The sequence below is a fragment of the Pan troglodytes genome, chromosome 1, assembly GCF_028858775.2.
Source record: "Pan troglodytes isolate AG18354 chromosome 1, NHGRI_mPanTro3-v2.0_pri, whole genome shotgun sequence".
Taxonomy (NCBI): domain Eukaryota; kingdom Metazoa; phylum Chordata; class Mammalia; order Primates; family Hominidae; genus Pan; species Pan troglodytes.
The window spans coordinates 46,659,463-46,686,311 of NC_072398.2; the positions used below are offsets into that span (position 1 = coordinate 46,659,463).

At 38.3% G+C, this 26,849-nt stretch overlaps 1 protein-coding gene across 16 annotated transcripts in view; it reads right to left on the minus strand.

The window, feature by feature from the left end:
- PPP1R12B (protein phosphatase 1 regulatory subunit 12B) overlaps nucleotides 1–26,849 on the minus strand; it is a 239,945-nt gene that overhangs the window by 150,225 nt on the left and 62,871 nt on the right. For 15 of the 16 annotated variants that reach the window (XR_010151163.1, XR_010151160.1, XR_001711816.3 and 12 more), the window contains exons 2-10: nucleotides 21,367–21,497; nucleotides 15,564–15,682; nucleotides 12,567–12,726; nucleotides 11,108–11,252; nucleotides 9,363–9,437; nucleotides 7,476–7,555; nucleotides 6,667–6,806; nucleotides 3,518–3,630; nucleotides 270–473 (exon numbers count right to left, since the gene is read on the minus strand). Coding sequence is in view for 8 of the 16 variants with exons in the window: in XM_514103.8 (XP_514103.3) it covers nucleotides 270–473; nucleotides 3,518–3,630; nucleotides 6,667–6,806; nucleotides 7,476–7,555; nucleotides 9,363–9,437; nucleotides 11,108–11,252; nucleotides 12,567–12,726; nucleotides 15,564–15,682; nucleotides 21,367–21,497 (1,167 nt within the window). In the remaining 8 variants the exon portion in view is untranslated. Of the gene's footprint in view, nucleotides 1–269; nucleotides 474–3,517; nucleotides 3,631–6,666; nucleotides 6,807–7,475; nucleotides 7,556–9,362; nucleotides 9,438–11,107; nucleotides 11,253–12,566; nucleotides 12,727–15,563; nucleotides 15,683–21,366; nucleotides 21,498–26,849 lie in introns of those variants that run through there. The other variant, XM_063793605.1, reaches the window with a different exon arrangement.

Here is a 26,849-nt window from a genome sequence, read left to right on the forward strand (position 1 = left end):
TTTTGCTTTAGGTAAGGGGGCAAGGAAGATTGAACAAACCAAAAGGAAAAGCTATTTTTAAAGCTTTTTTTTTTCTTTTTTGGTCACGCAAACAATAGCAAGCAAATAGCTACTTGAATAAACTATCAATGTGCCTCTCTCTCTTTAAAGACTTTGCATTTCCAAAATCAACTTAAGGACTAGAAAATATTTTCATTTGTTCCTAAGATTGAATTTTCATGGAAAAAAAAAACTGCCTTGGAATTCCCCCATACCCTCCCAAACTGCACCTTATCTTTGTTGTCTAGTAGAGCAGAAATCCGAGGGCTTGAAGAGGAGCGGTAGATGGAAGAGCCTCGGTCCCTTATAGGTTCCCTGGAATTGGCCACCTCACTCAGCATGTTGTGGCTGCCAGTTTTTCTCAGTCCCAATCTCCATGAAGAAGGAGATTCATCTTTGGGCTCTTCTGGCTTGTTAAAAAGGCCAGAAGAGAACTATGAGAGAAGCAAATAAAAGAAATGAAAAATAAAGGCTCTGATGATTCTTTCTCAGCCTATTTGCCTTTTCCACACTTAACTAAGTTCAGCGAGGCAACATAAGGTAGCTAAGAAGAACAAATACATGGCAGTCTTTCTGCCAATGTTCCCTCCCTCACCCAGCAAAAGCTAATAACCTCTCCAGGCTCTTTCTTCCTAAGCCAAAAATAGCCTTGGATTCTTCACACAGTGCTCCTACCTGACAGGGTTGTTCTGAGAAATTTGCTATCTCTGTGCAATTAATAATGACCTGGAACACCAGGAGATTGTATTCTAGTAATATACCTTCTTCTAACTCACCGTGGAACTGAATATAAGATACTTTACTTCTCTAGGTCTCAACATGCTCACCTGTAAAATGACGATAATGAGCTTAATCCCTCCTTATAATATGTGGAGACTGGAAAAAATGAGACCAGCTAATTTATCTTTTATTTTTATTTTTTTGAAGTAGGGTCTCACTCTTATCACCCAGGCTGGAGTGCAGTGGCCTAATCAGAGTTCACTGCATCCTTGACCTCCTGCGCCCAAGCAATCCTCCCCCTCAGCCCACCGAGTAGCTGGGACTATCAGCATGTACCACCATGCCCGGTTAATTTTCTCTAAATTTTAGTAGAGACAAGGTCTCCCTATGTTGCCCAGGCTGGTCTCAAAGTCCTAAACTCGAGCAATCCTCGCACCTCAGCCTCCCAAAGTGCTGTGATTACAGGCATGAACCCATGCCCTGCCAGGAATGAGCTAATTTATAAATACATTTTAAGGTACTATGATACAGTGATTTAACACTGATAAAAATTCTAGACGCCACTCCACTCAAATTCTAACTGCTAATTTCAAGAAAATTTATTTGATCTAGAGTAGCAGTTTAGAGAGCTTTAGATTTCACTGACCAGCAAAAACAACAACAACAACAACAAAAAAAAAACTAGAGGTCAAAGGGTTGCTATCTTTTTATCTTTTAAATATAATTTTGACAAAAGAAAACAACATTCTGAAAGATGTTTTCTTTTTGAACAACTCATCATTACCACAATTTTGTTAAAAATGAAATTTTAATATCAGAAAAGAAAGCTTTATGGAAAGCTTACATTGTCCTTAATTATCTCATTTTGCCATAAACCAGGGAAACATCATAGACCAGTATTAGGCCAAGGACCAGTTTGGGGTACAGCTAGTCTTTGGAACACAAGCCAACAGACCCTTCCTGAGGTCCAGGACCTTTTCAAGAAGACTTAAGCCTTTCTTCCAATATCAGGCTACCTTTACTGCCTGATACAGCGAAAATAAATAAAAATATTAAATCACTCATCTCCAACTCACATATAGATTTTCTCTTTTCATCAGTCATCTGAATGTACACATTTACGTACCCCTTCCAGCTTTAGGGGTTCAATAATGTCAGCTTTTTATAAGCTACTCTGATTCTAAGGGGGAAAATGCCTTCCCCAGCATCATTTTAGCAAAGTAGAATGTGTGTGTGTTGTTGTTGTTGTTGTTGTTGTTGTTGTTGTTTTTGAGACACGGTCTCACTCTGTTGCCCAGGCTGGAGTGCAATGGTGCAATCACAGCTCACTACAGCCTTGACCTCCTGGGCTCAAGTGATCCTCCCACCTCGGCCTCCCAGTCCCAAGTCACTGGGACTACAGGTGTGTGCCACCATGCCTGGCTAATGTTTTTATTGTTTGTAAAGATGGGGTTTTCCCATGTTGCCCAAGCTAGTCTCAAACTCCTGGGCTCAAGTGATTTGCCCACCTTGGCCTCCCAAAGTGCTGAGATTATAGGTGTGAGCCACTGCACCCTGTCTAATTTAGTATTTTTCTATTGAAAAAAGTAGGAAGTCTAGAAGCAGTGGCAGTATATGAGGTACACCTAAATGACTGAATATGAGTGAGAATTACATTTATTCAAAGCCTCTTTAATTATTCACGATGATGCTTCTAGGGATAAATAAGTAGCCAGGCCTTTGTTCTCTCATTTCCACAAGAATACCACAAGCCCATCTTTCCAATTCATGAAGTGCTAAGAAGATCATTAAGTTCATACCTATATAACCACAGAGCTTTTTCAACAGCTTCATTCCAAAGAACTCAAATCAATTCTTAACCTCAAAATGACTTTTATACTTTGTAGAGCAGGGTCATCATTCAACTCACTCTCACTGACTAGAAGCCTACAGATTCTCAGAGGCCTGCACAAAGTTACAGAAGGAGGGGCCTCTGGTATTTCAACAAGTTATTTCTACCTCTGCTCTTTACTCATCATAAGATATAAAGACTTTACTCATGAAAGTCTTAAAGGAGAAATAGAAAAAGGAGAATAATCACCAAAACAATGAATGCTGGATGCTAGATATCTTCTAGCCCAGTCCACACTTTACATGTAGGCATCTTAACTTCAGATACAAAGAAAATAGGCAAATGACAAAATCTCTTTGGTCTCAGACTACTCTATCTTATGTTATCTTAACACATGGCAGCCAAATTTGCTTGGTAATAATCTTATAGATTTTTGGGGGCAATGTTATGGGTTGAATGTTTGTGTCCTCCCAAAATTCATATATTGAAGCACTAATTCCCAATGTGACTATATTTGGAGATAAGGGTCTGTGAGGAGTGATGAAGGTTAAATGAGGTTAATAGGGTGGGGCCCTAATCTGATAGGGCTGGTTACCTTATAAGAAGAGAAAGAGACACCAGAGCTCCTTCTCTCTGCCATGTTAGGACATGGCGAGAAGGTGGTTATATTCACGTCAAGAAAGAGGGCCCTCACCAGGAACTGAACTGGCTGGTACCTTGATCTGAGACTTCCCAGCCTCCAGAACTGTGAGAAATAAATGTCTGTTGTTTAAGCCACCCAGCCTGTGTTTTTTGTTATGGGAGCAGATTATGACAGGAAAAATGTATTTTTATTATTTTGCAAGAATGTACCTTTAAGGCCTTTCTAGATGTGTGCTACTGCAGTAGGGTGAAATCTAATTCCCAAATTAAGTAAAAAGTACTCACCCTCCTAGCAGAAGAGGCAGAGAAGGTATTTTGAGCTGGTGCTGGTATCTGCTCTGTGATACTACTCTTGCTTTCAGAGTTGGAATGATTGACAAAGGCTTCTGGCTTTTTATCTGTTATTTAAGACAAGAGAATTAACAAGTACTAGTATAAAAATCTTATCTTTGTGTCTACGTCCTTTTCTGCTAATAGAAAAGATTTGCCCATTATCAAAACAGATTATTAAGGCCCTGTAATGCTTGGATATAAACTAACAACTTGTAAACTCTTGCAACTGTTGGCAGAAAAAAATAAACTCAACGTTATTCCCATCTTGGTAGGCTCCAACTCCAACTTTCAGATAAAAACTGAAAACTATCTCCACATTATTATATCATATATAAAATCCATCTATAATCTGTCCTTTGGGGATCTCATCCTTTTCCACAGTTTTACCTTTCACTTCTTATGCAGATAATTTCCACTGGGTCCCTACTACTACTCTGGGGAGTCCCAGATCAAAGTCCAGATCTTAGGCACACCACTTGCCAGCTATGAAACCTAATTCACCTAACCTCCTACAGTGTCAATTTCCCATTCTAAAAAGTAGTGATAATAATACATACCTCAGAGTATGGTTGTGAGGATTAAAGAAAAATGTTTAAGTGTGGTGCAAAGTAAAAAGCACTATACAAATGTAAAGTTTTATTGTAATTCCCTGAACTAGATACAGTGTGTCTTACTAGTGAATCCTATTGACTACACTTATATCTCTCATGTGACATGTAGTTTATTCATGTATACACCTTTCTATTCCCTGACTGGATATATTCAACAAAAAACATTTAATGAATGTGAATGCCTGTTATGTACCAGGCATTGAGCTGAGACCTGGGAGTTCAATAATAAACCCAGAGTTCCCAGTCAAAATGATGAGTGCTACAGCAGAGTTAAGTAGGCAGTGCTAGAGGGACATAAACAGAGAACAATTGTGGGGTAGAAGAACAGTGAGGTGGCCCATTTCCTTTCAGCTTCCTATATTAGAAAAACCTAAAGAAAGACTTTTTCAACCTGCTAGATCCTATAGTTTTCTACAGAAATCACTCAATGAGCATTGATGGCCTGAAATGAATTTCGGCTTAAATGGTACAAATGTTCAGAAGCAGGAAAGCTCAGGGCAGGTTTGAGGAAATTAAGCAGTCCAGTTTGGCCAAAATATGTCCTTATCTATGTACAGCATTGGAAAGGTCAGCTGGAGCTAGATTATGAAAAGTCCTGAAGGCCAGACTATGGGGCTTGGGGTTTATTTACTCTGTAGGCAAAGATAGAGTGAGGGAGGTGGTCATAGGTTTAAACAGAGGTGTAGCATAATCAAAAGGGTACTGTGGGTGTTTATGCCAATAGCAATGTGAAGACCTGGCTACAGAGAACAAGAGATCTGACGCAAGGGTACAAATCACAAAGCAATGACCATAGTTCAGGCAGCTCCCTCCAATTTTTCTCATACCTTGGCAACTAACAAAAGTGATCTAGAATAGAGCAAGTTCAGATACTTGTTGCAAATATTTGAAGCCTAGAACATGTAAGTACTCAATAAATAATCAAATATCAAAAAGATGAACATTTATAAATTCTGACAGGTACTACAATACCATTTCCGGAGCATACTGTGCATGATTAATAATAGAAGCTCAAGTCTCAATGAATAAAAGGTCATCTCCTATACTGTAAACTTAGCTGGTGCCTTTCTTCTCTATAGAACTGATGGTTCTCTAACTTCCTTTTGGTGACTGACATTCAGTGAGCCTCAGAGACTGAGACATGAAGAAGGGTAGTATTCTCCCATCATGGAGAGAAATCATATCAGCAAAGCCAGACCTCATCAGGAGCTGGTGCCCAGACAACAGAGTAAGTTAAATATCTTCATTATAGGTAGGCCAGCCATGGCAGAGTTCAGAGGAAAACACAGACTCCATTGTAAACTTAATGTGTGACCCTTTCCTCTCTAGCAGAAACATTTCATCTCATCATGGACTCCAGTTTGGAGGGATAATATGGCAGTGAAAATGGGGCTTAGGTACACTATTCTTTTCTCAGTGTTTGCCTGACTATAAATCAAAACCTGTGGATTATTTTATAGCTTGTTGGTCTGACCATGTTCAACATCTCACTCTCACTGTTGGGGTTCCTGTCTTGTCAAACAATAAACTTAAGAAGCTCTAGGGCCAGGTGCAGTGGCTCATGCCTGTAATCCTAGCACTTAGGGAGGCCAAGCCAGGCGGATCACTTGAGGTCGGGAGTTTGAGACCAGCTGGCCAACACAGTGAAACCCTGTCTCTACTAAAAATACTAAAATTATCTGGGCATGATGGTGCACACCTGTAGTCCCAGCTACTGAGAGGCTGAGGCATGAGAATCACTTGAACCTGGGAGGCGGAGGTTGCAGTAAGCTGAGATCACACCACTGCACTCCAGCCTGGGCAACAGAGCGAGACTCTGTCTCAAAAAAAAAAAAGAAGCCCTATATGAGGTATATATTATCAATAATAGCCATAAAGGTAAATATGATTTTGTTCCTTCCTTACTCCCCAACTCACATGAGAGGGGAAAAAAAAGATTTTAGGATTCTGTTTAGGAAATCAGACAAACCTGAGAATTAAATGCAAGTATTCACCAGTTGGTTTGACCCTAAGAGCTTCTGCAAGATCTCATCTTCTCTGCCTCTCAGCATACTGACATTTTGGAATTTGGTCTCTATGCCATTTACCAACCTGGAGTAAGGAGAGGTGGATTCCTCACATAAGAATTATTACCTTTTCTTTTTAAATTTTTTTGTAGAGACAGGGTCTTGCTATGTTGCCCAAGCTGTCTTGAACTTCAAGCAAGCCACCGCACTTGGCCTCCCAAAGTGCTAAGGCACCGTACCCAGCATTCACCTAAGAATTCTTTGTGCACCTTATCATATGGCTACACAGGAATTGGTAGATATAGTCTAACATAGCTCAGAGTTTTTATATCAGGTGGTCACTGGCAATTTGATATCTTATCCTTGAAAACTAAACTTCAAGCTCTTTTTGGAGTCCTGTGAGGCCTGGCTAGCTCTCTGACAAGGAGTAATCTTCTTACACAATGGAGATAGAGGATCTTCACTATGAACATCTTTGCATTACCTGCCTCCTTCTCAGTTTCTGACTCAGAAGCTTCATCTTCACCTTCCTCCTCCTCTGAGCTGGAGCTACTAGATTCTTTATTTTCTTCCTCCATTTCTTGGGACTTAGGTGTCTCCTCCTCATAGAGCATCTTCTCTTTGCTAAATTAAAGATGACAATTTGAGTATAATTCAGAAATGATAATCAGGTATAATAAAGGGAACAAGTCTATAAACCTATATGTGGAAGCAATAACAGAAACATATTCAAATTCTTCTTTACATCTGTGTGTTCTTCCAAACCCTTCATTTTTGCAGACTAAGATTTAGTATTTGACGACAGAGTATGGCTCAAGGAAATCTGGCCTGTTTAACACACAGAAAAAAGAAGAACTATGAATTTTGATGACAGTGGGTAAATATTCAAAAAAATCATTTAACAAATGTTTACTGAGTACTTATTACATGCCAGGAATCATGCTAGGCACTGGTATAGTCATAAACAAAATAGACATTGTCTCTGAGTTCATGAAACTTACAGTAAGTAGAGGCAAAAGTTGAGACTAAGAGCGCCTAAGCCAGGATTTTAAAATGCTGCACACAGTCTCAATTAATTCTGAAGTTTAAAACACAGTCAACCATCCTTAGTGTCTCCCTCACATATCAATGCCACTCTCTTGTCCCACAAAGTTTCCCACAAGTTTCCCACAAGTTTATAGATCACTCGGCTAAATACAAACACAGAGTTTCTTCACTTTATAAATTCTGAAGTTAAGTATGTCACTGACACAGAGCAAAGCTCATCCCATTACTCAAACCTAAATGTCTTACTTCTTAAAGAACCCACTCTGAATCTTGCTGTTCAGATCTGACTCAATGAGTTTATTCCGTGTCTCCTTTTCACTTCGAAGCTGGAAATGGAGAAAACAGAGAGAAAAAGGAAGAAGTTGACTATTGGTGAAAAATCAGCAGTATTGAGAACCAAAATGGTACTGTCATTCTGAAGAAAATAGGACCAACACCAAAGAGGTAGCGGGGAACCCGAGAAAAAGAGAAACATATCAGTTGGGTCTCCTTAGATGACAGAATTCATCCAAGGTAGAAGAGAAAAGCCATGGTGTTAAGAACTTCAATAAAACTGCTCCTATCAAATATCCAAACCCAATCTTCAAAAAAAAAAGTCTAGATTCTGAAGGATAAAAAGCCAAAAGGAACCTGAAAGAATTCTTTATGATTCATATACTGAAATAAGTTGGCAACATTTCTAAAGAAAACACAGGTACCGAATGGGAAATAAGCCCTTAGGGAAAATGGTCTGCTATTTAGATGCATGCTCTAGACAAAATGTATTCATATTCCTGGAACTCAAAGTTATGCAGAGGGCAAAGATAAGTACTATTCCCACTGGTGTAGAAATATTATTTCATGAATAATACTATTGATGTTCAAAAACCTTACCATGCTAGGTACAGAATACACAGGAACTCTCTATTTTTGCAACTTCCATGTGAGTCTAAACTTATTTCAGAAAAAGTTTTTAAAATTAAAAGAACCTAACTCTGCAAAGTATACAACTTATAATCAGGAAGGCTGTTGCTGCTAAATAACAGCATTGACACTGCATTTGAAAATCCTAGTTTCAGTGATCCTGACTGCTCAACAAAGAGAACAAAATGAACTTTAAGTTGTGTTTGTATGAGTTTTATGTATGTGACTTTTCCACTGAGCCTTAAAATAACCAGAATCTTCACTTTACCATACCAGACATAATGCTGAACACAACAGAGATTAGGTATGGTTGATCTGTCCCATCATTGAGCTATATAGTTCTTTGATTCAGAACTGCTGTTTTCCACATTTGTCCTAAACTTTAGTTTACATTACCTGAGTGACAGCACGTGCAAAAGAAACAAAAACAAAAACAAAAAAAGTCATTGATTTTTTTTGCCCCTAATGTCCCACCCTAATGTCATTGATCTTTATTCTCCCCACTCAAATTATTCATCTGCTTTACAAGTAAAAAATATGGCTTATTCACTCTTCATCTGTATATGGGGTGGGTTTTCCATTCTGCAGTCTGAACAAAAATACCGTACTTATGTAGTTCTCCTGTATAGCACTAATTAAGCCAAAGACATGCATGACCAAACAATAAAAGATTCAAAATGAGGAGCAGAGAAAGGAGGACTGAATTCTAGATGTTTCATAAAACTGGAGTAAGTATGAATCACTGACCAAATACTCTCCTATATGAAATGACAGTTTTAATATTATGTGTATTTACTTATTTTTTAAGAAATATATTCTTCTCTGTAATAAATGTGCTTAAATAAAGATAGTCTTTTAGTCAATAAGAAAAAGAAAAGCTATGAGGTATCCTCCACTCTGGTACCTTCTATTTGGAAAAACATCTGATTTGAACACATCACATTCATTTTCTAGAACTCAAGGGTAATTATTAGTTTTTTGTGGCTGTTTTTAACTTTCAGCTCCTTGAAGGCTATCTTATAATGAGCAAAAAACCTGAACAATAATGGTTTCTGGGATATATTCTTCTAACAGACTGTTTATAGTTCCTGAAGTGAACAATTAACATCTCTGGAATGCAGATATGTCCATTTCAACTCTCAGCAGACACAACTGAAACAAGTGATTGAGATACTTGGTGTGAACTGCAAACTATTAGAAAACTTTTGAAAGCACCAATCAGAAACTCACCACATTCTGCTTCTTCTGGAGCAACTCCAAATGCTCCACGAGACCCTCATCAGCCACATCAAATGGTGTCTGGCCCTGGCAGAGAAAAGGAGCACCATGACTGATAGAAAACAGAAGCAGCAATTACGTGACTTTATTAGGGAACTATTCAAAAGTCACTTTTTGCCTTTGACTCCAATAATAGCTGCTTTTCAAACTAATCTACCATACATTATGATAACACCTTCATCTATCACACAGGACACATAACAAGAAACACCAAATCCTTTAAATATAGAGTTTGTACAACAGTACTGCAGAAATCACACCATTTCTAATCCTTACTGCCACCTGGCAAATAATCAAGTGAAATCCCTACTTGTATCTGTTCTAAAATGGTCTTAATTGCTATCATAAATTCCATAAAGGGCTCTTCAAAACTTCAGAGGGAGGTTCAGGGCACATGTTTAATAAAGATTAAATCACAGGAATCATCTTCCTTTAAGTGAGGGGAGGACTGACAAGAAAGTTAATTCTTTTAGGAAGCATCAGCATAATTAAGAACCCTGACCCACAGTCTGAGAATGAAACCTGGGTTCAGGAGAGATGTGACACAGATAAGAATATCTACTAATTTAAAGGCCATATCTCTGCACTACTAGAAAATCAGTACATATATGGGCCGGGCACAGTGGCTCACACCTGTAATCCCAACAATTTGGGATTACTCAGTATTATTCAATATTCACTTTTTGCCTTTAATTCCAATAATAACTGCTTCCCTAACTAGTCTACCATACATTATGATAATACCTTCATCTATCACAGAGGACACATAACGAGAAACACCAAATCCTTTAAACACAGAGTTTGGGATTATAAGTGGCAAGGCTGGGGAATCACTTGAGCCCAGGAGCTTGAGACCAGCTGGGAAACCAGTGAGACCCCCCATCTCTACCATTAAAAAAAAAAAAAAATTAATTTAATTAAAATAAAATCAGCTGGGCATGGTGGCTCATGCCTGTAATCCCAGCGCTTTGGGAGGCTGAGGCAGGCGGATCACGAGGTCAGGAGATCGAGACAATCCTGGCTAACACAGTGAAACCCCATCTCTACTAAAAAAAAAAAATACAAAAAATTAGCCAGGCGTGGCGGCGTGCGCCTGTAGTCCCAGCTACTCAGGAGGTTTAGGCAGGAGAATGGCGTGACACTTGAGAGGTGGAGCCTGCAGTGAGCTGAGGTCGCACCACTGCACTCCAGCCTGGGCAACAGAGCGAGACTCTGTCTCAAAAATAATAATAATAAAATAAAATCCGTAGACATAGGGATAGGAGTTCCAGAGCTTCTAAGTTGTTTGAAGTGAGACCGAATAACACTATTTTCAGCCAAACTCAAGGATCTTTGTCATTATAACATTTTAATGACTCACATGAATACAGCAACAATAAAATCTTTCATACCTCACCACAGACAGTAACATTAGGCTCCTCAAAGCTCATTTTTTGCCAAGAACAAATATATTTTTTTCCTGTTTTAGAGGCTTGAACATAAATACAATCAGAAGGTCCACGGAGTTTTATTTTAAATAACAAACATAACTCTGTGTTAATAGGGCCAGAGGCAAGGTGGTGGAGGGTAACATTATAGCTACCAGTGATGTATATTTCACAACAGTCAGACTGCCATTGAAAAGAGATGTTAAGCCTTTTATTCTAGAGACCCAGCCACCAATCTCATTGTTCTTTTAGAGGTTCAGGCTCACTAACCAGTTTGTTTCGAATATCCATGTCACAAAGTGCTTCTGCCAGGATGGAGCAAGCCTCCTTCACTCCCCAGTGTGCAGCAGCATGGAGGGGAGTCCAGCCATCATAATCCTGAACATTGAGTTCATAGCCAGCCTGAATTAAAAGTCTAAAAAGAAAACCCAAAACAAGACATATATCTTCTGTATATTACAATTTTCTGGCAAATACACTATTACCTAATTGATATTTCAGATTTTGGCCCTGAACCACAGGGGTCTTATGATTACTTCTGCCCTCTAAGGCACAGTTTGGGTTTCATAGTTAACTACTTTGCGTACCAATCATAGATGACCTTTACCAATCCTCTCAAAAAAGTCATAAGATATTTCCTAGGCATATCCATTTTACACCATACAAGGGGAGTATATGGAAACGTATGTACCTAAGATTAACCAAAGCATAATTCAATTAGCCAAATCACATAACTCTGTTAAAGGTACATTTTCCATTTTCCAGTGCAGGGAAGAAGTAACATATAAAATGAAGACTCTAATAGGCTGTGGTCATACTATCTATCTGTAATAGTGTCAACAATAAAGATAAAGTTTTAAAAAATAAAATAAAATGAAGACTCAATTCTCTTCAGGGTATTTTCCCAACTAGCTTTCTGGTTGGTCTTTCTAGGACACTATATTTACCATATACCCACATATCTCCAATTTTTTGCTAACTATAAAGCTATAATTTAACTTGTATGCATGGAAGAGAAAAGATTTGACTCCTGAAGACCCAAACTACATTGGGGCCCTTATGGATAGCACTATCAGGCAGAAATGGAGCACCAAAACACTGCTATACCTATTAAAAACCCTGCATTAGGTGAAATATGAAATACTGGAAGAGTCCAGTTAACAACTGCACATATAATGCCTTTGGCAACCCATGTATTTGGGAAAGCCTGTGAACATTAAGTACCAAAAGCTACAAGAAGCATGTATGGATGTAAGGAAAAATGGAACAGACAGAGTAGTAGAGTCCAAATCCCTCATATAAGTTTGGCTACCCTGTGCCAGCTGGACACTGCATACTCAAGATCTATATAATTAATCTAATGACACAAAGGAAATTATATAAGTCAAAATGGAACAAATGATCACAAGTATTACAGGTCACAAGAAGAAGTCGTTGCAGGGATATTAATGACAAATCAGAGAACTGGAAGAAGTCCCCTTCTAGGACCATGTACCTCAACTCTGTTTCACATCATACATGTTAGTGAGAAGCTAGAGGAATGGTAGGAGGGAGGGAGACAATCCATGGATGAATACCAGCAAAATGTGAGAAAAGACTGCACAATCAGAGAAGAAACCAACAAAAAAGGAAACACGTCATAGCGGAAAATCTAATTCAGCCTCTGCTTCCAAAACCTATTCCATCTTCTCCCAGTGAACCACTCCTGATTGATGTAAATGGACAATACCTGAGGACTTCAGAGTAGCCCTTGGCAGCAGCCACATGAAGGGCTGTAGCCCCTGAGCGAGCCTGCCTCACATCCTCTATTTTCCCACTGTTGAGCCACTGGCGGGCATCCTGCAACATCTGCTGCTCTTCTTCTTTTCTTGACTGCTCTAGATCAACTCCTACAGAAACCAGATACCAGACAGCCAGGATTACTAAAGCTCCACTTAAGTTTGACAGGATATTTTCCTTAGATTAAAGCACATCATAAACATAAATACAAATAACAATTTAGCCATCAAGTTGGGTAATTATCAAATTTAGAAGATCAATGGCATTTGTACATATATTAATGGTCTTACCAGGATTAAATCATCAGGTTAAATATTATGTGATACAGATCCATTAAGGGAATGCACCTAAAATTGTTTTCAACAGAACATAAACACAAAGGGGACATTATTTTTACATTATAATATTTGTACAAAGCTATAAACTTCCAAGTCTTTTTACATGGTATATGACTTTAGTTTCCCAACAATCCTTCAAGGTAAATATAATAGATATTACAATCTTCATTTAACAGATGAGGAAATAAAAATAGAAAGGTTAGGAATCTTGCTCAAAGCCACAAAACACATTAGTGACAGAACTTGCCGCTAGAACTCCGATATCCTGGGTCCCTCTCTGTCATTCCTCTTCTGGGTCCCTATCCACTCACTATACCATAGGATGAGTACCCAAAATCTTGGTTTCAGGTATTGATATACTTTAAAAATTGAACTATCTCTAAAGTTCATTTCCATATACAGGTAAATACACTGACTTGAAGATATATAATCTAGGACAGATTAGTAGGTGATCTGCAGTTTAAAAACCTGTCTGCTTTCAAGGGAATGCAGATTTTGTTTTCCTTAAAAACATTATGAAAGAACTCCAAGAGTTCCTCCCTTTAGCCAATAACTCTCCAATATCTGTGCCAGTGAAAAGGGGTTAGGGTGAGGCACACCCCATTATGCAAAATAATAAAATGTCCCAAATACAAACATACCCATTCAAAAAGTTTTACACTCATTAGCAGTCTTTGTGCTTGGTCTATTCCCTTTCAGCTCTTAAAAGAGAAACTGCTGGGTGCGGTGTCTCATGCCTGTAATCCCAGCACTTTGGAAAGCCTAGGTGGGTGGATCACCTGAGGTCAGAGTTCGAGACAAGCCTGATCAACATGGTGAAACCCTGTCTCTACCAAAAATACAAAAATGAGCTGGGCATAGTGGTGGGCGCCTGTAATCCCAGCTACTTGGGAGGCTGAGTCATGAGAATTGCTTGAACCTGGGAGGCGGAGGTTGCAATGAGCTGGGATTGCGCCACTGCACTCCAGCCTGGGAGACACAGTGAGACTCTGTCTCAAAAAAAAAAAAAAAAAAGAGAGAACCTGTCAACTACCTAAGTATTATCTGTGTGATTTTGGGAGATGGATGGGGTGAAGAGGTAACCAATTTAAATCAGATCAGTACTCCAAACAGAAAGAAGTGTTAGCAGTGCTGGAAAGTTAAACATATATATGAATACCCCTTTCAATAGAGTATGTTCCCTCATTGAAGAGTCAGCAATCAAAACAGAAGAAGTGGTTTCTCCAATCAAAACTATTTTTTAAAACTGATTTTTTTAAAGTTGTTTGTACATTTTAAAGCAAATCTTAGGAGATAAAACTGATTGAGGCTGGAGGTTAAGCTAAGCATAAAATTCTTCAATTCAATAGGGCACAAAGCCAGGCGCTATAGCTCACGCCTTTAATCCCGGCACTTTGGGAGGCCGAGGCTGGTGGATCACTTGGGGTCAGGAGTTTAAGAACAGCCTGGCCAACATGGTGAAACCCTGTCTCTACCAAAAAATACAAAAATTAGCCAGGCATGGTGGTGCACACCTGTAGTCCCAGCTACTCAGGAGGCTGCGGCAGGACAATCACTTGAACCTGAAAGGCAGAGGTTGCAATGAGCTGAGACGGCACCACTGCACTCCAGCCTGGGCAACAGAGTGAGACCCTGTCTCAAAAACAAAAAACAAACAAACAAACAAACAAAATAGGACAGAAAAACTATACATGAAAGGCAGCAAAAGCAAGTAGTTACTGACCTAGAACATCACTATATTAAGGTAGGATCAGCATACTTTCTCCAAAGGGCCAATATATATTTTCAGGTTTGTGGTTCATCCAATCTATCACTACTACTCAACTCTGCTGTTGTGGCACAAAAGCAGTTTTGGATAATATGTAAACAATGCGCATAGCAAGAATTGGCCCTGACTGTTCTAAAAGTTCATATTGGGAAAGACCACTGGAGCTAAATCCTCTGGGATGAACTGCAAGATTGTGAGTAAGGTAGTTTAGCAGAAGGACTAAAAAAAAAAAAAATCACTACAAATCTTGTCCACAGAGTTTTGTGGTGGAAAAAGAACCCAGAGACTTCCAGGTTGAAAAATTCCATCCTATTCTGTGAAATCGATTCTCCTAAAACTATAAAATAAGAATAAGCATTTTTAGAATATATTATTCTAAGTTAGCTTCCTCACCTTAACAAATTATCATACTAATTCTCATGATTAGTTACAATAAATATCTTTATCAGCACCACTTTTAGCTCTCAACAAGGGAAAAGATGCAAAGTTACAAACTCAATTTAGCCAATTCTCAAATTTACACTGTTTCCCAATACCATGCATACACACAGTACTGTGCATACACACAGTCCTCTTCAGGTCACTCTTAATTGTATGATGGGTATGCAACCTCTGAATGGCAAAAACAAGGAATGACTGGTCATCCTTTTGACATCTGGCCTATTCTTGTTTGAGTTATTATGAGGATACATGATGCTGGATTAATGATTAATGCAGTGCAGACAGATCAAATCCTCTCCTGTCATGTGATAGTGAAATGCTCTGCACAGCAAATGGATTATTTTCTGTAAATGGCAGTGTTTGAGAATCTTTCCTGGCCCCCTCCAATCCATGAGGTTACCTTGCTTCTTTACTTGCTCCAGAAGAAGATCCTTCATGGCTGGCTCTTCTGCAAGGTCAGAGGGAACTTCACCTTCACTATTGACAATACCTACACTGGCTCCGTGATTAATGAAATACCTGCGTAGACAAGATCCAGGATCAATATTATCTGTCAATCTAATATAAATTTTACCCATGCATCTGGCATTCAATACACAGCGAAGTCTCTATTTTGAGTTTAAAATATGGTCTCAGTTAAGATATTCCATTATTAATTTCTATGTGCCTTAAACTTCAATAATTAAGACTGAAGGCTTCCCCATTTCCTGACTAGAGCAATGCCAACAAACAGGACTTCTTTCACACTCATATTACTAACTCCCATCCTCTCACTCCCAGTGGATGGCAAGAGAATTTCTAAGTAACATAAAGAAGGCATGCAGCCTTAAACTTTCCCAGTGCCACATTGGAGCTTATTAAGTAGTGCTGTGGGTGTGAAAATAGAAGAATAAAGTGTGCATTAAAATTTGCATAAATCTGCCTAAATTATGCCTCCATAAAACTCTCCTATCAACCAGACATCCACATGAAATCTTCCTCTACTCTAAGACGAAACTAAATTTCTTAAGAAGAAATATTAAAATGTTAAATAATTAAATTCTAAATCCAAATAGAATACTTGATTCTGAAGAAGAAAGGTCTGATAATTCAATACCTTACATAGATCCTTTTTGATTTTCAGAGTGCTTTCACATAAAATTATATCATAAGTCTTAGGCAACATTATGAAGTAGGCAATGTGGGTATTATCACCATGACTTTAAGAAATTGAGGTTCATACATATTAAGTAATTTTCTCAAAACCACATAGCGGGTAAATGGCAGAGGGTACAGCCCCAGTCTTGACTTCAAATCTAGTTCATCTTTTCTTTAGATCAAGTCACTTTTGGGCCAGTGAGAACTCTAATAACGCTAGGAGCTCTATCAAATACTCAGAAGTGTTTAAAGGAAAAAGAAAAATGATTCAAATTAGACTTCAATCCATTCAACAATTCAATAAACATTTACTGGACCCCTACTATATTGAAGAAACCCCCCTTTTTTTTTTTTGAGACAGAGTCTTGGTCTGTCACTCAGGCTGGAGTGCAATGGTGCGATCTCGGCTCACTGCAACCTCCACGTTCCAGGTTCAAGCAATTCCCCTGCCTCAGCCTCCTGATTAGCTGGGATTACAGGAACGTGACACCAAGCCCAGCTAATTTTTTGTATTTTTTTAGTAGAGATGGTGTGTTGCCATGTTGGTCAGGCTGGTCTTGAACTCCAGACCTCAAGTAGTCCGCCCGCCTCGGCCTCCCAAAGTGCTGGGATTACAGGTGTGAGCTACTGCGCCTGGCCATGGGAACCACATTTTAGACACTGTAGGAGATTTAAAAAAAAAAAAGAGAGAGAGATAATATATGGCCACTGGCCACTGCATTCAAAGAATTGGCAGAGGGAGCCAAACGCAGTGGCTCACCCCTATAATCCTTTGGGAGGCTGAGGTGGGCAGATCACTTGAGGCCAGGAGTTTGAGACAAGCCTGACCAACATGGTGAAACCCATCTCTACTAAAAATACAAAACTTAGCCGGGCATGGTGGCAGGCACCTGTAGTCCCAGCTACTCAGGAGGCTGAGGCACAAGAATCATTTGAACCCAGGTGGCGGAGGTTGCAGTGAGCCAAGATCAGCCTGGGTGACAGAGCAAGACTCTATCTCAAAAAAAAAAAAAAAAAAAGTTGGCAGAGGGAAAAGAATCAATAGAGATTAGATTAAGATCATGTTTTTGCTTTCTCAGTGCCTAGTACCTGGTATAATAGGGCCTCAACAAATGTTTGTTAATTTGTAGATCAATTCTACATGTATAAAGCTCAAAAGCCTTCACAATTCACCTTTTAACCATCTCCTTCTTTCCCTTATAGTCTCAGAGGAAGACAGACCTTATTCAATTCCAAAACTAACTCCCTCTATTTGTATTCTTAATTCTATCAAGTCCTAGTATTCCTTTCATAAATTACCCTTCATTTCCACATATTCAACAGCTCCTCTCTTCTGATTCCTCTCCCTTAAGCAAAAGGAATATTCAGCTACACCTCCCCAACCCTGAAATATCAAAATGCAAATAATACACATAGTAAGCACTCAACAAATGTTTCCTGGATTGAAGTGTGCCCTATACTCTATAATCAAACTAAACCACTTACTGTTCCCAAACACATCAACTCTCACCCAGCTCTCTTCCACAGCTTGTTTCTTCCAACTAGGTGGAACACTCTCCCTTCCATTTTCCCTTGTAGAAACCTTTCACTTCTTTCAAAGTTCATTTAAAATGCTTTTGCCTTCATGAAACCTTTGCCTGTTCTCACAAACTGAATTCCCTCTTTCCTTCCTTTAACCCCATACTCCCTCTTCTCCTCCCCAACAAACACTAATTCTAGACCTCAGTCATGACTTACACTGTACCTCGATGCAACCATTTCATCAGACTGAAAGCTACTTGAAGGCAATGTGAAAGGAAAATAAAAACTTGGGACCCTAATTTCACTATTCCAAAAGAAAAAAAATTAAGCTGAAAGCTGAGTCATGCAAGAAGCTGCCTTACCTTTTGTTCCTAAGCAGATAGCTATAGATAAAAAGTTAAATATCTCCACAGGTTCTATGTTTACCTCTATGTTCACATTATCTTATGTAAAGTGAGATTTACTGAGCGTGAGATGAACATTTAATTGACTATTCCCCTACTTGCTCCTTTTCTCTGGCAACATGTGAATTCAGGAATGTGACCATGCTGCTTTTCCCTTTTAAGTATTGATCTCAACTTGATCTCTGGGGAAAGGCACAGATCTGTTTCCTGGGTGCGCATCTTTAACCTTGGTAAAATAAACTTTTAAATTGATTGAGACCTGTCTCAGATAGTTTTTGGTTAATAGCAACAACTGGGTCTTCCTCATTATTATCATCGCCATGACATCTGACACTTGCTTTTTCCTCTTGGTATTCCATAAATATTGCTTGAATTACATGAAATATCTTAACCACTCTACTCTGACATCTATTCCATCCCTACTGGATCAGGCATAATGTCACTTGGGTAGACAGGACCCTGCTTTTCCCATGTTCTACAATCAAGAAGACGAATTTTTAGAAAGTAATTTGGCTCTCTGTTTTTCCATTTTCTCCAGTTCTAGGAAAAAAAAAAAGTTAAAAACCTCTTTAGTTTTACTTTTACCTGGACAAGAATAAATATCAACCTATGAAGTAATTTCTACTTTATCTCTGAGAATCCTCACAATTGCCCAAAGGCTCACAAACAGCCACTAGCTCAATAAATATGCCCCTAGAAAATAAGGCCTTCTTGTCCTTCCTAACTCAACACCAATACAAGGCCTTTATGCTACTATCCTAAGGGAGGAAGAAAGAAAATGAAATATGTTCAAAAACTGAGAATAAATTAGCATCTCAATAAACTATAAAGCCAAATGCTGTATGTTTGGGTCAATCTGCTGCTTCTAAGTGAAACATTTATTCATAAAAAAAATGTAAAAACACCCAGCTAACTAGCATTGAGCCTGAACTCATTTTAAAATGAGGAAAAAAGCCTCTGAAGCTCCCTGCTTTTGATGCAACATACTGAGACAAAAAGATCACCATGAAACATGAAATAGAATGTACTTGATTCTTCCTAGAAAGCCAGTTTGCCTTTACTAATTTCTACTCCCTTGAAATTTAGAGTTCCTAATGATTCTGGGAATAAGAGCATAAAGTCTAAGATCTTTAAGATACAAAAATAAAAATGACGAGATCATCACAGACTGATCTTATTTACAACATTCTTCATTGGCCCTGAGGTAAAGCAACCGAAATGAACAGTACAAACAATGTTTTTTTTTCCATTGCATATTAAAAAAAATGCTACATACTGCAAATAAATAGATGACAGTAAAGTCAAAACCTGTCTAATAATGATATGTATAGTGAAAAATAAAATAAAGAAGGCCATCTCTACGCCACCCCACCTCTGCAATGGATTCTGGTCTAGATCACCTCTCTCCTGGTCAGACTTCCAAGTTTAATTTATAATAATCTGTCTTAGGAAACAGTAGCTCTCACAGATTTATTTCATTCAAGGTAATATTTGTTTGAGCTAGAGATTGTTATATTGTGAACTTACTTCCAGAAGAATTATATTTGTTCATAAAGATGAATTAAAGAAATCACTGTTAAAAAAAAAAGCAATTATAATCATTCTCTGTACTTAGCTTCACACACAGGAGGATAATGCCAGCACAAGTGATCCTAATTCTAAGCATGAGCTCTCCTTAGAAAAGTGAAAGAAAAAGCTTAGGAAAAAATTGAATCCTTGAATGTAATGAGATTTGGTAGCTCAAATATCACAAGCATGCCACCTGAACAAATAGCAATTGAAAGGCCAACATGTTCTATAAATGTTTCTTAAATAAATGTTTTAAGTAAAATCACCTCAACTCTTAGGCATCAGAATTCTGATGTTACTGGATAAGACTAAGAATAAGAGCCCTCCTTCCTGTTAGACTCTGAAAATAGGCAGCCTAGGGGATGAAGAGGTTACTGACTTTTACTAAATTGGAACAGAGGGAGGAATCAAGAGTGAAGAAAACTTCATTGTTTATTTCTGTTGGCTTTGGGGCCAACCCAGTCATCCACTTTTTAGAACAAGCAGCCCAGTCAAACACCAGTGCTGCTGCCTAAAGTTTCTCTGGCTCTGACTCTCCCTTTGTTTAACTTCTCCCACTGAGCATCCCTGGGTCAGCAGCAAACCTAGCAACTCAGGCTCTCCCTTAGGAAACCTGGGCAAATCAGATTCTGTGGGAAGTCATTCTCAGGCCTCTACACAGCTGCCAACAAAATTCTCCCTGCTGTTTCCTGGACAGGAGAAATGTAATGGAGCTCTAATCATATTATTGAAAAGGGCCTTCACACAAGCAATCTGATTTTCAAAGGAGCATAGAATATCATGATTTTATTTGGGGAATTTACCTTAACAATATAAATTTACCCTCATCTAGGATACACTCAACTGCCTCATTTTAAAGATGTTTCGACTGCCATTTCAAAGATGTTTCCTTGTTTAAAAATAAACTCCCCGATCATTCCTTCACACAACAGATATTTATTCAGTGCCTCTTATATCTCAGGTACCACATGGTCAGGATTCTTCTGCCCACGGGAGGGGCAACTAGTTGTCCTGGAGATTAGTAGCTCCTAATGTATCTTATTAAATATTCCCATTCAACTAATGTGGAGAACACATGCCAGTGCCCACCTTTCCTTTGTTCCACATGTTTAGGCTCATTCTTCTGCTATTAACTACACGAGTGCTGTGACTGGTATGCTAGGCATTTTTTATCTTCATTTGTACTAAGCACTGATTTTTTTAAAAAAACAGTGAAATAGGTTTACAAAGAATCCAGAAAAACATCTCCAGGCCTGCCTGTATACGTGCCCAGCTACAGTTGTTCAGAAAGTGAACCCAGACAGTGGAATTTATATTTGTATATCCCAGCAAATATAAATTACCTGAAAATAGAAGCAAACAAAAAGAGTTTCAACTAAAAAACTATGGATTTAGCAACTTTACAAAACATTGTATTAGTTATGTCTTAAAGGTAATTCAACTTTCTGCTTTTGTAATCTGTAATAAAGAGAGATTATAACTATTTATAAAATTCAAATTCCTAAGAATAGAGGAGAAATGAAGGCTATTCCTACAAATACTGCAAAGCCACACACACAGAGACTCACTCACTCTGCTATGTTGAGATAGCCACAGGAAGCTGCTGCATGAAGGGGTGTCCAGCCCTCATTGTCTTGCTGGTTTACATTGGCTCTGTTCTCCACCAGAAACTTCACCATGTCCAAATTTTCATCAATACATGCCTGAAAAGAAAAGTCCATTCATTCATTCAACAAGTATTCATTGAGTTCCACTATGTGCCAGACACTGCTCTGGGCACTGACAATGCCTAGCAGTTCTAATAATACATTAATTTCTATTTCTTCCATACTGTGTCCAGAGCATGACTTCTAGGCTTTGTGATCTTATGCAAGCGCTTAAATGTCTCCATGCCTTAATATCTAAACTGTGAAACACAGTTTCATGTATAATCATACTTAATCTTTTTTTTTTTTTTTTTTTTTTTTTTTTTAGACAGAGTTTCACTCTTTTTGCCCAGGCTGGAGTGCAATGGCATGATCTCAGCTCACCGCAACCTCTGCCTCCCAGGTTCAAGCGATTCTCCTGCCTCAGCCTCCCTAGTAGCTGGGATTACAGGAATGTGCCACCACACCTGGCTCATTTTGTATTTTTAGTAGAGATGGGGTTTCTCCATGTTGGTCAGGCTTGTCTCGAACTCCCGACCTCAGGTCATCCACCCACCTCAGCCTCCCAAAGTGCTGGGATTACAGGCGTGAGCCACCGCACCCAGCTTATGACACTTAAATCTTATTTATAGTATTATTAGGATTAATTGTGAAAGCAATTTCTAAAGTGCTACAAATGAATAAGCTGTTTCATCATTATAATATAAAAAGGAAAGTATGTTACAAAACACTGATTTGTATATGAATTTTATTTTATTTCACTGCCACCTATTTGTCGCAGATGCTTATTAATTTTAAAAGAAAATAATCAGAGGATCGCCTGAAGCCAGGAGTTTGAGACCAGCCTGGGTAACATAGTGAGACCCTGTCTCTATTATTAAAAAAATTCATTCCTTCATTCATTTAAAAAAGAAAAAATCACACAGGATCAAATGCAGTTTTTCTCAGTGGGAAGTTGTAGTTTACGACTCTAGAATTGCTAAACAAACACTGCTTTGGTGAGAAAGGGTAGGGTGATCATTTCAAACAGAAAAAATGTATTTTCATGTATTTTCTGAATGGCTTCAAACACTATGGCAAAGTATGCTTGCAGTTATGGATGGTTAGGGAGTCTCATCTGCTCATTTCATGGCAGCAATTAGGAGAAAGCAGAAGCTTTCTGAATAAAGGCTTTAGGCTTACCATAAGACAAACAGAAACAGTCACAAACAGCAATGAGATCTAAAAAAACCAAAAGGTCTTGACATAGCTACAGAATAAAAATGTGGTAGAAGGCCCACATGTGAAAATGATAACCATTACCAAGGCTTGGATGGTTACAAAACCATTGGGATAATTCAGGACCAAGAAACAAATGAGACTCCCTTTTTAAAACTTGCCTTTTAATCCCCTCCTTTAAAAAACAAGGCTAAAACTTCAGCTCAGGAAGAATTATCCAAATCAAAGGATTTTCATAATAATATTAAGATATTACTTGCATTTTCATTGTATTGACATTTACACTAATGATGCAAAAGCAATGGTGAGTAAAACCGCTGGTGCCTTAACATGAAGCAAGACAATGGCATGAAAAACTACCAGCAGGCACTATATTCTTCCTCACCATATACAGTTAAAAAAATAAAAAAGAAAGCCAGTTTCACTGAAGAATAACCTTGAAGAAGTAGTAGAAATGTTTTTTTTTAATATTCTGTGTGAGAAAATGGAAAGTATACATAAAGCACTTCTGCTGCATTTTGAGGTATGATGGTTGATTCTAGGAAAAAGCACCTCGGGCCAGGCATGGTAACTTATGCCTGTAATCCCAACACTTTGAGAGGCTGAGGTGGTAGGACTGCTTGAGCCCAGGAGTTCAAGACCAGCCTGAGCAACACAGACCCCATCTCTGCAAAAAAATTAAAAATTAGCTAGGCATGGTGGCACGCACGTGTAGTCCCAGCTACTTGGGAGGCTAAGGTGGAAGGATGGCTTAAGCCTGGGAGGTCGAGGCTGCAGTGAGCTGTGATCACTGCTCTCCAGCCTGGGTGACAGGGCAAGACCATGTCTCGAAAACAAAAACAAAAATAAAAATAAAAACACACCACTTGTGCATCTGCTTCAGGTGTGAGATGAACTAGCCACTTTTTAAAATCAAAATAACACCACTTTTATTCAAAAGAATAACCAACAAATTATGATTATTCGGACTTGAAAATGAACAAAGTAAGCCTGTCACTCAGAGAAAATAATCAGTATGTGTTGCAATAAAATGTGATCATCCAAGTGAAAATAAGAATTCTGGAAACAGCTACCACCATGAGCTTGACAGCATCCCAGTATTCACTTTTCTGATAAGATCTGTTTGACTATCAACAAATCTGATTTGTTGATATTATATAATGAAATGTATTTAGATTTGTAAGATCTCTGTAACTCAATCAACCTATATTTTCCAAATAAACAAATGCATAGTGTTAGAAAATCACATATGAAGTAAAAGATTCATTCAAAGTACAAGTTAGACTAATGCATTTTAATGTAACAGAGTAAGAAAAGTCCATTGACATGGTTTCAGTTTCCACACTGCATGAACATTTAAGAAACTCATGTCTTAAACTACCATTTCTAAAACTTACATTTAAGAAACTATCAGGTCGGGTATGGTGGCTCATGCCTGTAATCCCAGCACTTTGGGAGGCCAAGGCAGGTGGATCACCTGAGGTCAGGAGTTTGAGACCAGCCTAGCCAACATGGTGAAACCTCATCTCTACTAAAAATACAAAAACTAGGCAGGTATGGTGGTGCACACCTGTAATCTCAGGTACTCAGGAGGCTGAGGAACAAGAATCGCTTGAACCCAGGAGGCAGACGTTGCAGTGAGCCGGGATGGCACCACTGCACTCCAGCCTGGGCCACAGAGACTGTGTCTCAAAAAAAAAAAAAAAAAAAAAAGGAAACGAACCATCACTTGTTGGAGTTTGGTATAATATCCAAGAAAAACATCTACAATTGTCTGAACAGACTATTAAAATGCTCCTCCCTTTTCCAAATATATACCTTTGAGAGGCCAGATGTTATACACTTTCATCAAAATAATATATCACAGCAGATTGAATACAGACATTAAAATAAATTTGTAAAAATGTAAAACAATATCACTATTTTTAATTAAAATATGTAATTTATATTAACATGTAAGCAGGGTCATTGTTGCTTTAAATGACTTAATAAGTACATATTTAATAACTACATATTTTTAAAATTTCTCAGTAACATATAATAATCAATACAAACAAAGTCCTGGTTAAATTTTGGGAGTCCTAAATGATTTCTTAAGTATAAAGGAATCCTGAGATCAGTTTGATAACCACTGTCTTTAATCAAGCATACCAAAATATATTTCATGGTTATAATGAACAACTATTTAAATGGCAAAAGATTACTGTGGAAAGAATTAAAGTTAGAACTCTAGAGGGCCCTTGTAACTACAGGACTTAAGTAGTACATATCATACCAAGAGAACTTACAGGAATTCCCTTCAGAGATAAACCTCATATCAATCCTGCCTAGAAGGGGATGAATGAAAAAAGGGTGATTTCATTTAGATGAAAATTTAACTAGATAACTTGGTTACAAACAGCATCTTTGTTATTTTTTCCCAAAATATTTGATACTTCTTTTACAGTTACTGAGATTAGCTAAAAATGTCAATCTAGGTTTGATTTGATGCTATATAATATATTCCTCCAATCTGACCTTCTGGCCAATCTGACTTTTATAGCCAGTATTCATAATGGTCTAGTTTTCAACAGCAGCTCCAGAAATCATATTTCTTCTATGATGTTTTCTTAGGTTTATCAACTTCCACAAGTATATCCCATTCTTTACCATGTAAAATGTTTCATAATTATTCATCATATTTACAAATAGTTCATAAGTATGCTTATCACTAAATTGGTCATATATTGTATGTCTGCCCATCTGCAATCCCATATGGCAAGGTCTAGCCAACTTATCACAGAGTATCCCACTAAAAACTGTAAATCAACATTTTTATTTTATTTATTTTTCTTTTTTGTAAATAAACATTTTTAAGTAAAAAAATGGAAGGGGACACTTTCAGAAAGGTACTGAAGTCCAATAAGAAAAAAGAATTTTAAAGGTTGTGCTAAAAACACTCTTTGCCCTTAGTAATACTCCTATATCAAGAAGGTCAAATGTGCCGTCTAAACCTGTGTAGGCCAGGACAGCTGGGTCAATTGTTTCTTGCTGGGTTGCAAAATTTCTTTGGCTCTGAAAGAACAATCTAAAAACTTAGCTCTAATGTCCACACTACTATCAAGCAGACTTTTAGAAGCCAATGTTTTCAAGATCATTCTTTGGCCTTTAAAGACAACAGCAGCCACATTCCAGAGGCCCTAAAATAAGCCCAGCTAGTCCAGGTATCAAACGGGAGAAAACTTGTCTTTTCTCTTTCCTCCCCTCTTACTTCTCCTCTCCTTTTCTTAATCTCCTTCATCTCATCACTACTTCAGTTCTCTTCTTTTAAATTTTGTGATATTGTGTCTTATAAATCTCAAATCCTTGATATAAAAAACATTTTTGAGACAGGGTCTTGCTCTGTTGCCAGGGCTGGTCATTAACTCTTGGGCTCAAAAAGCCTCTGTCTCAGCCTTCCAAGTAGCTGGGACTACAGCTACATGCCACTACAGCCAGTTTGATACAAAATTTTACGGGAATGACACTGTAAGGAAGTTTGAGAGAACAACAAGAACAACAAAACTAGCCTAATCTAAAAATGTAATTTGGCGATCATCAATCTGTGAAGAACCATCTTACAGAAAATAAAGGAGGCCAACTGTCTAAATCATTCCCCATACCCTCCACAAAGTGAAGGATGGTATGTAGTTTAAAACAGTTTTAGCTAGGCATGGTGGCTCACACCTGTAGTCCCAGCACTTTGAGAGGCCGAGGTGGGAGGATCGCTTGAGTACAGGAGAACCTGTGCAACACAGTGAGACCCCATCTCTATTTGTAAAATAAATAAAAGCACCAGCTTTGGAGTCAGACAGACCAGGGCTTGCATACCAGCTCTGCTGATGTGTACAACCTAGAGTGGGGTATCTAACTTAACTATAAGCATATGTACTCATCTATAGCATTGGGAGTACCACCTACCTCATAAGGTTTTGTAAAGATTAAAGGAGATAAGCCCTTGCAATTGTTCCTGACTTTGTTGTTGTTAAGGCAACAGTGTAACACACAGCAACTGCCTCAAGGGGGAAAAAAAAAAACAAAAAGTACTTAGTCCTCAATGATCACAGCCCTCCCCTCCCACCCCCAGTACCTTATAGGAGGAAAGAAGTTTGGTTAAAAATGTCTTTGAACTAGCAAGATTCTGGAGCTTGTTTGTAAGTCTAAGTGCAGAAA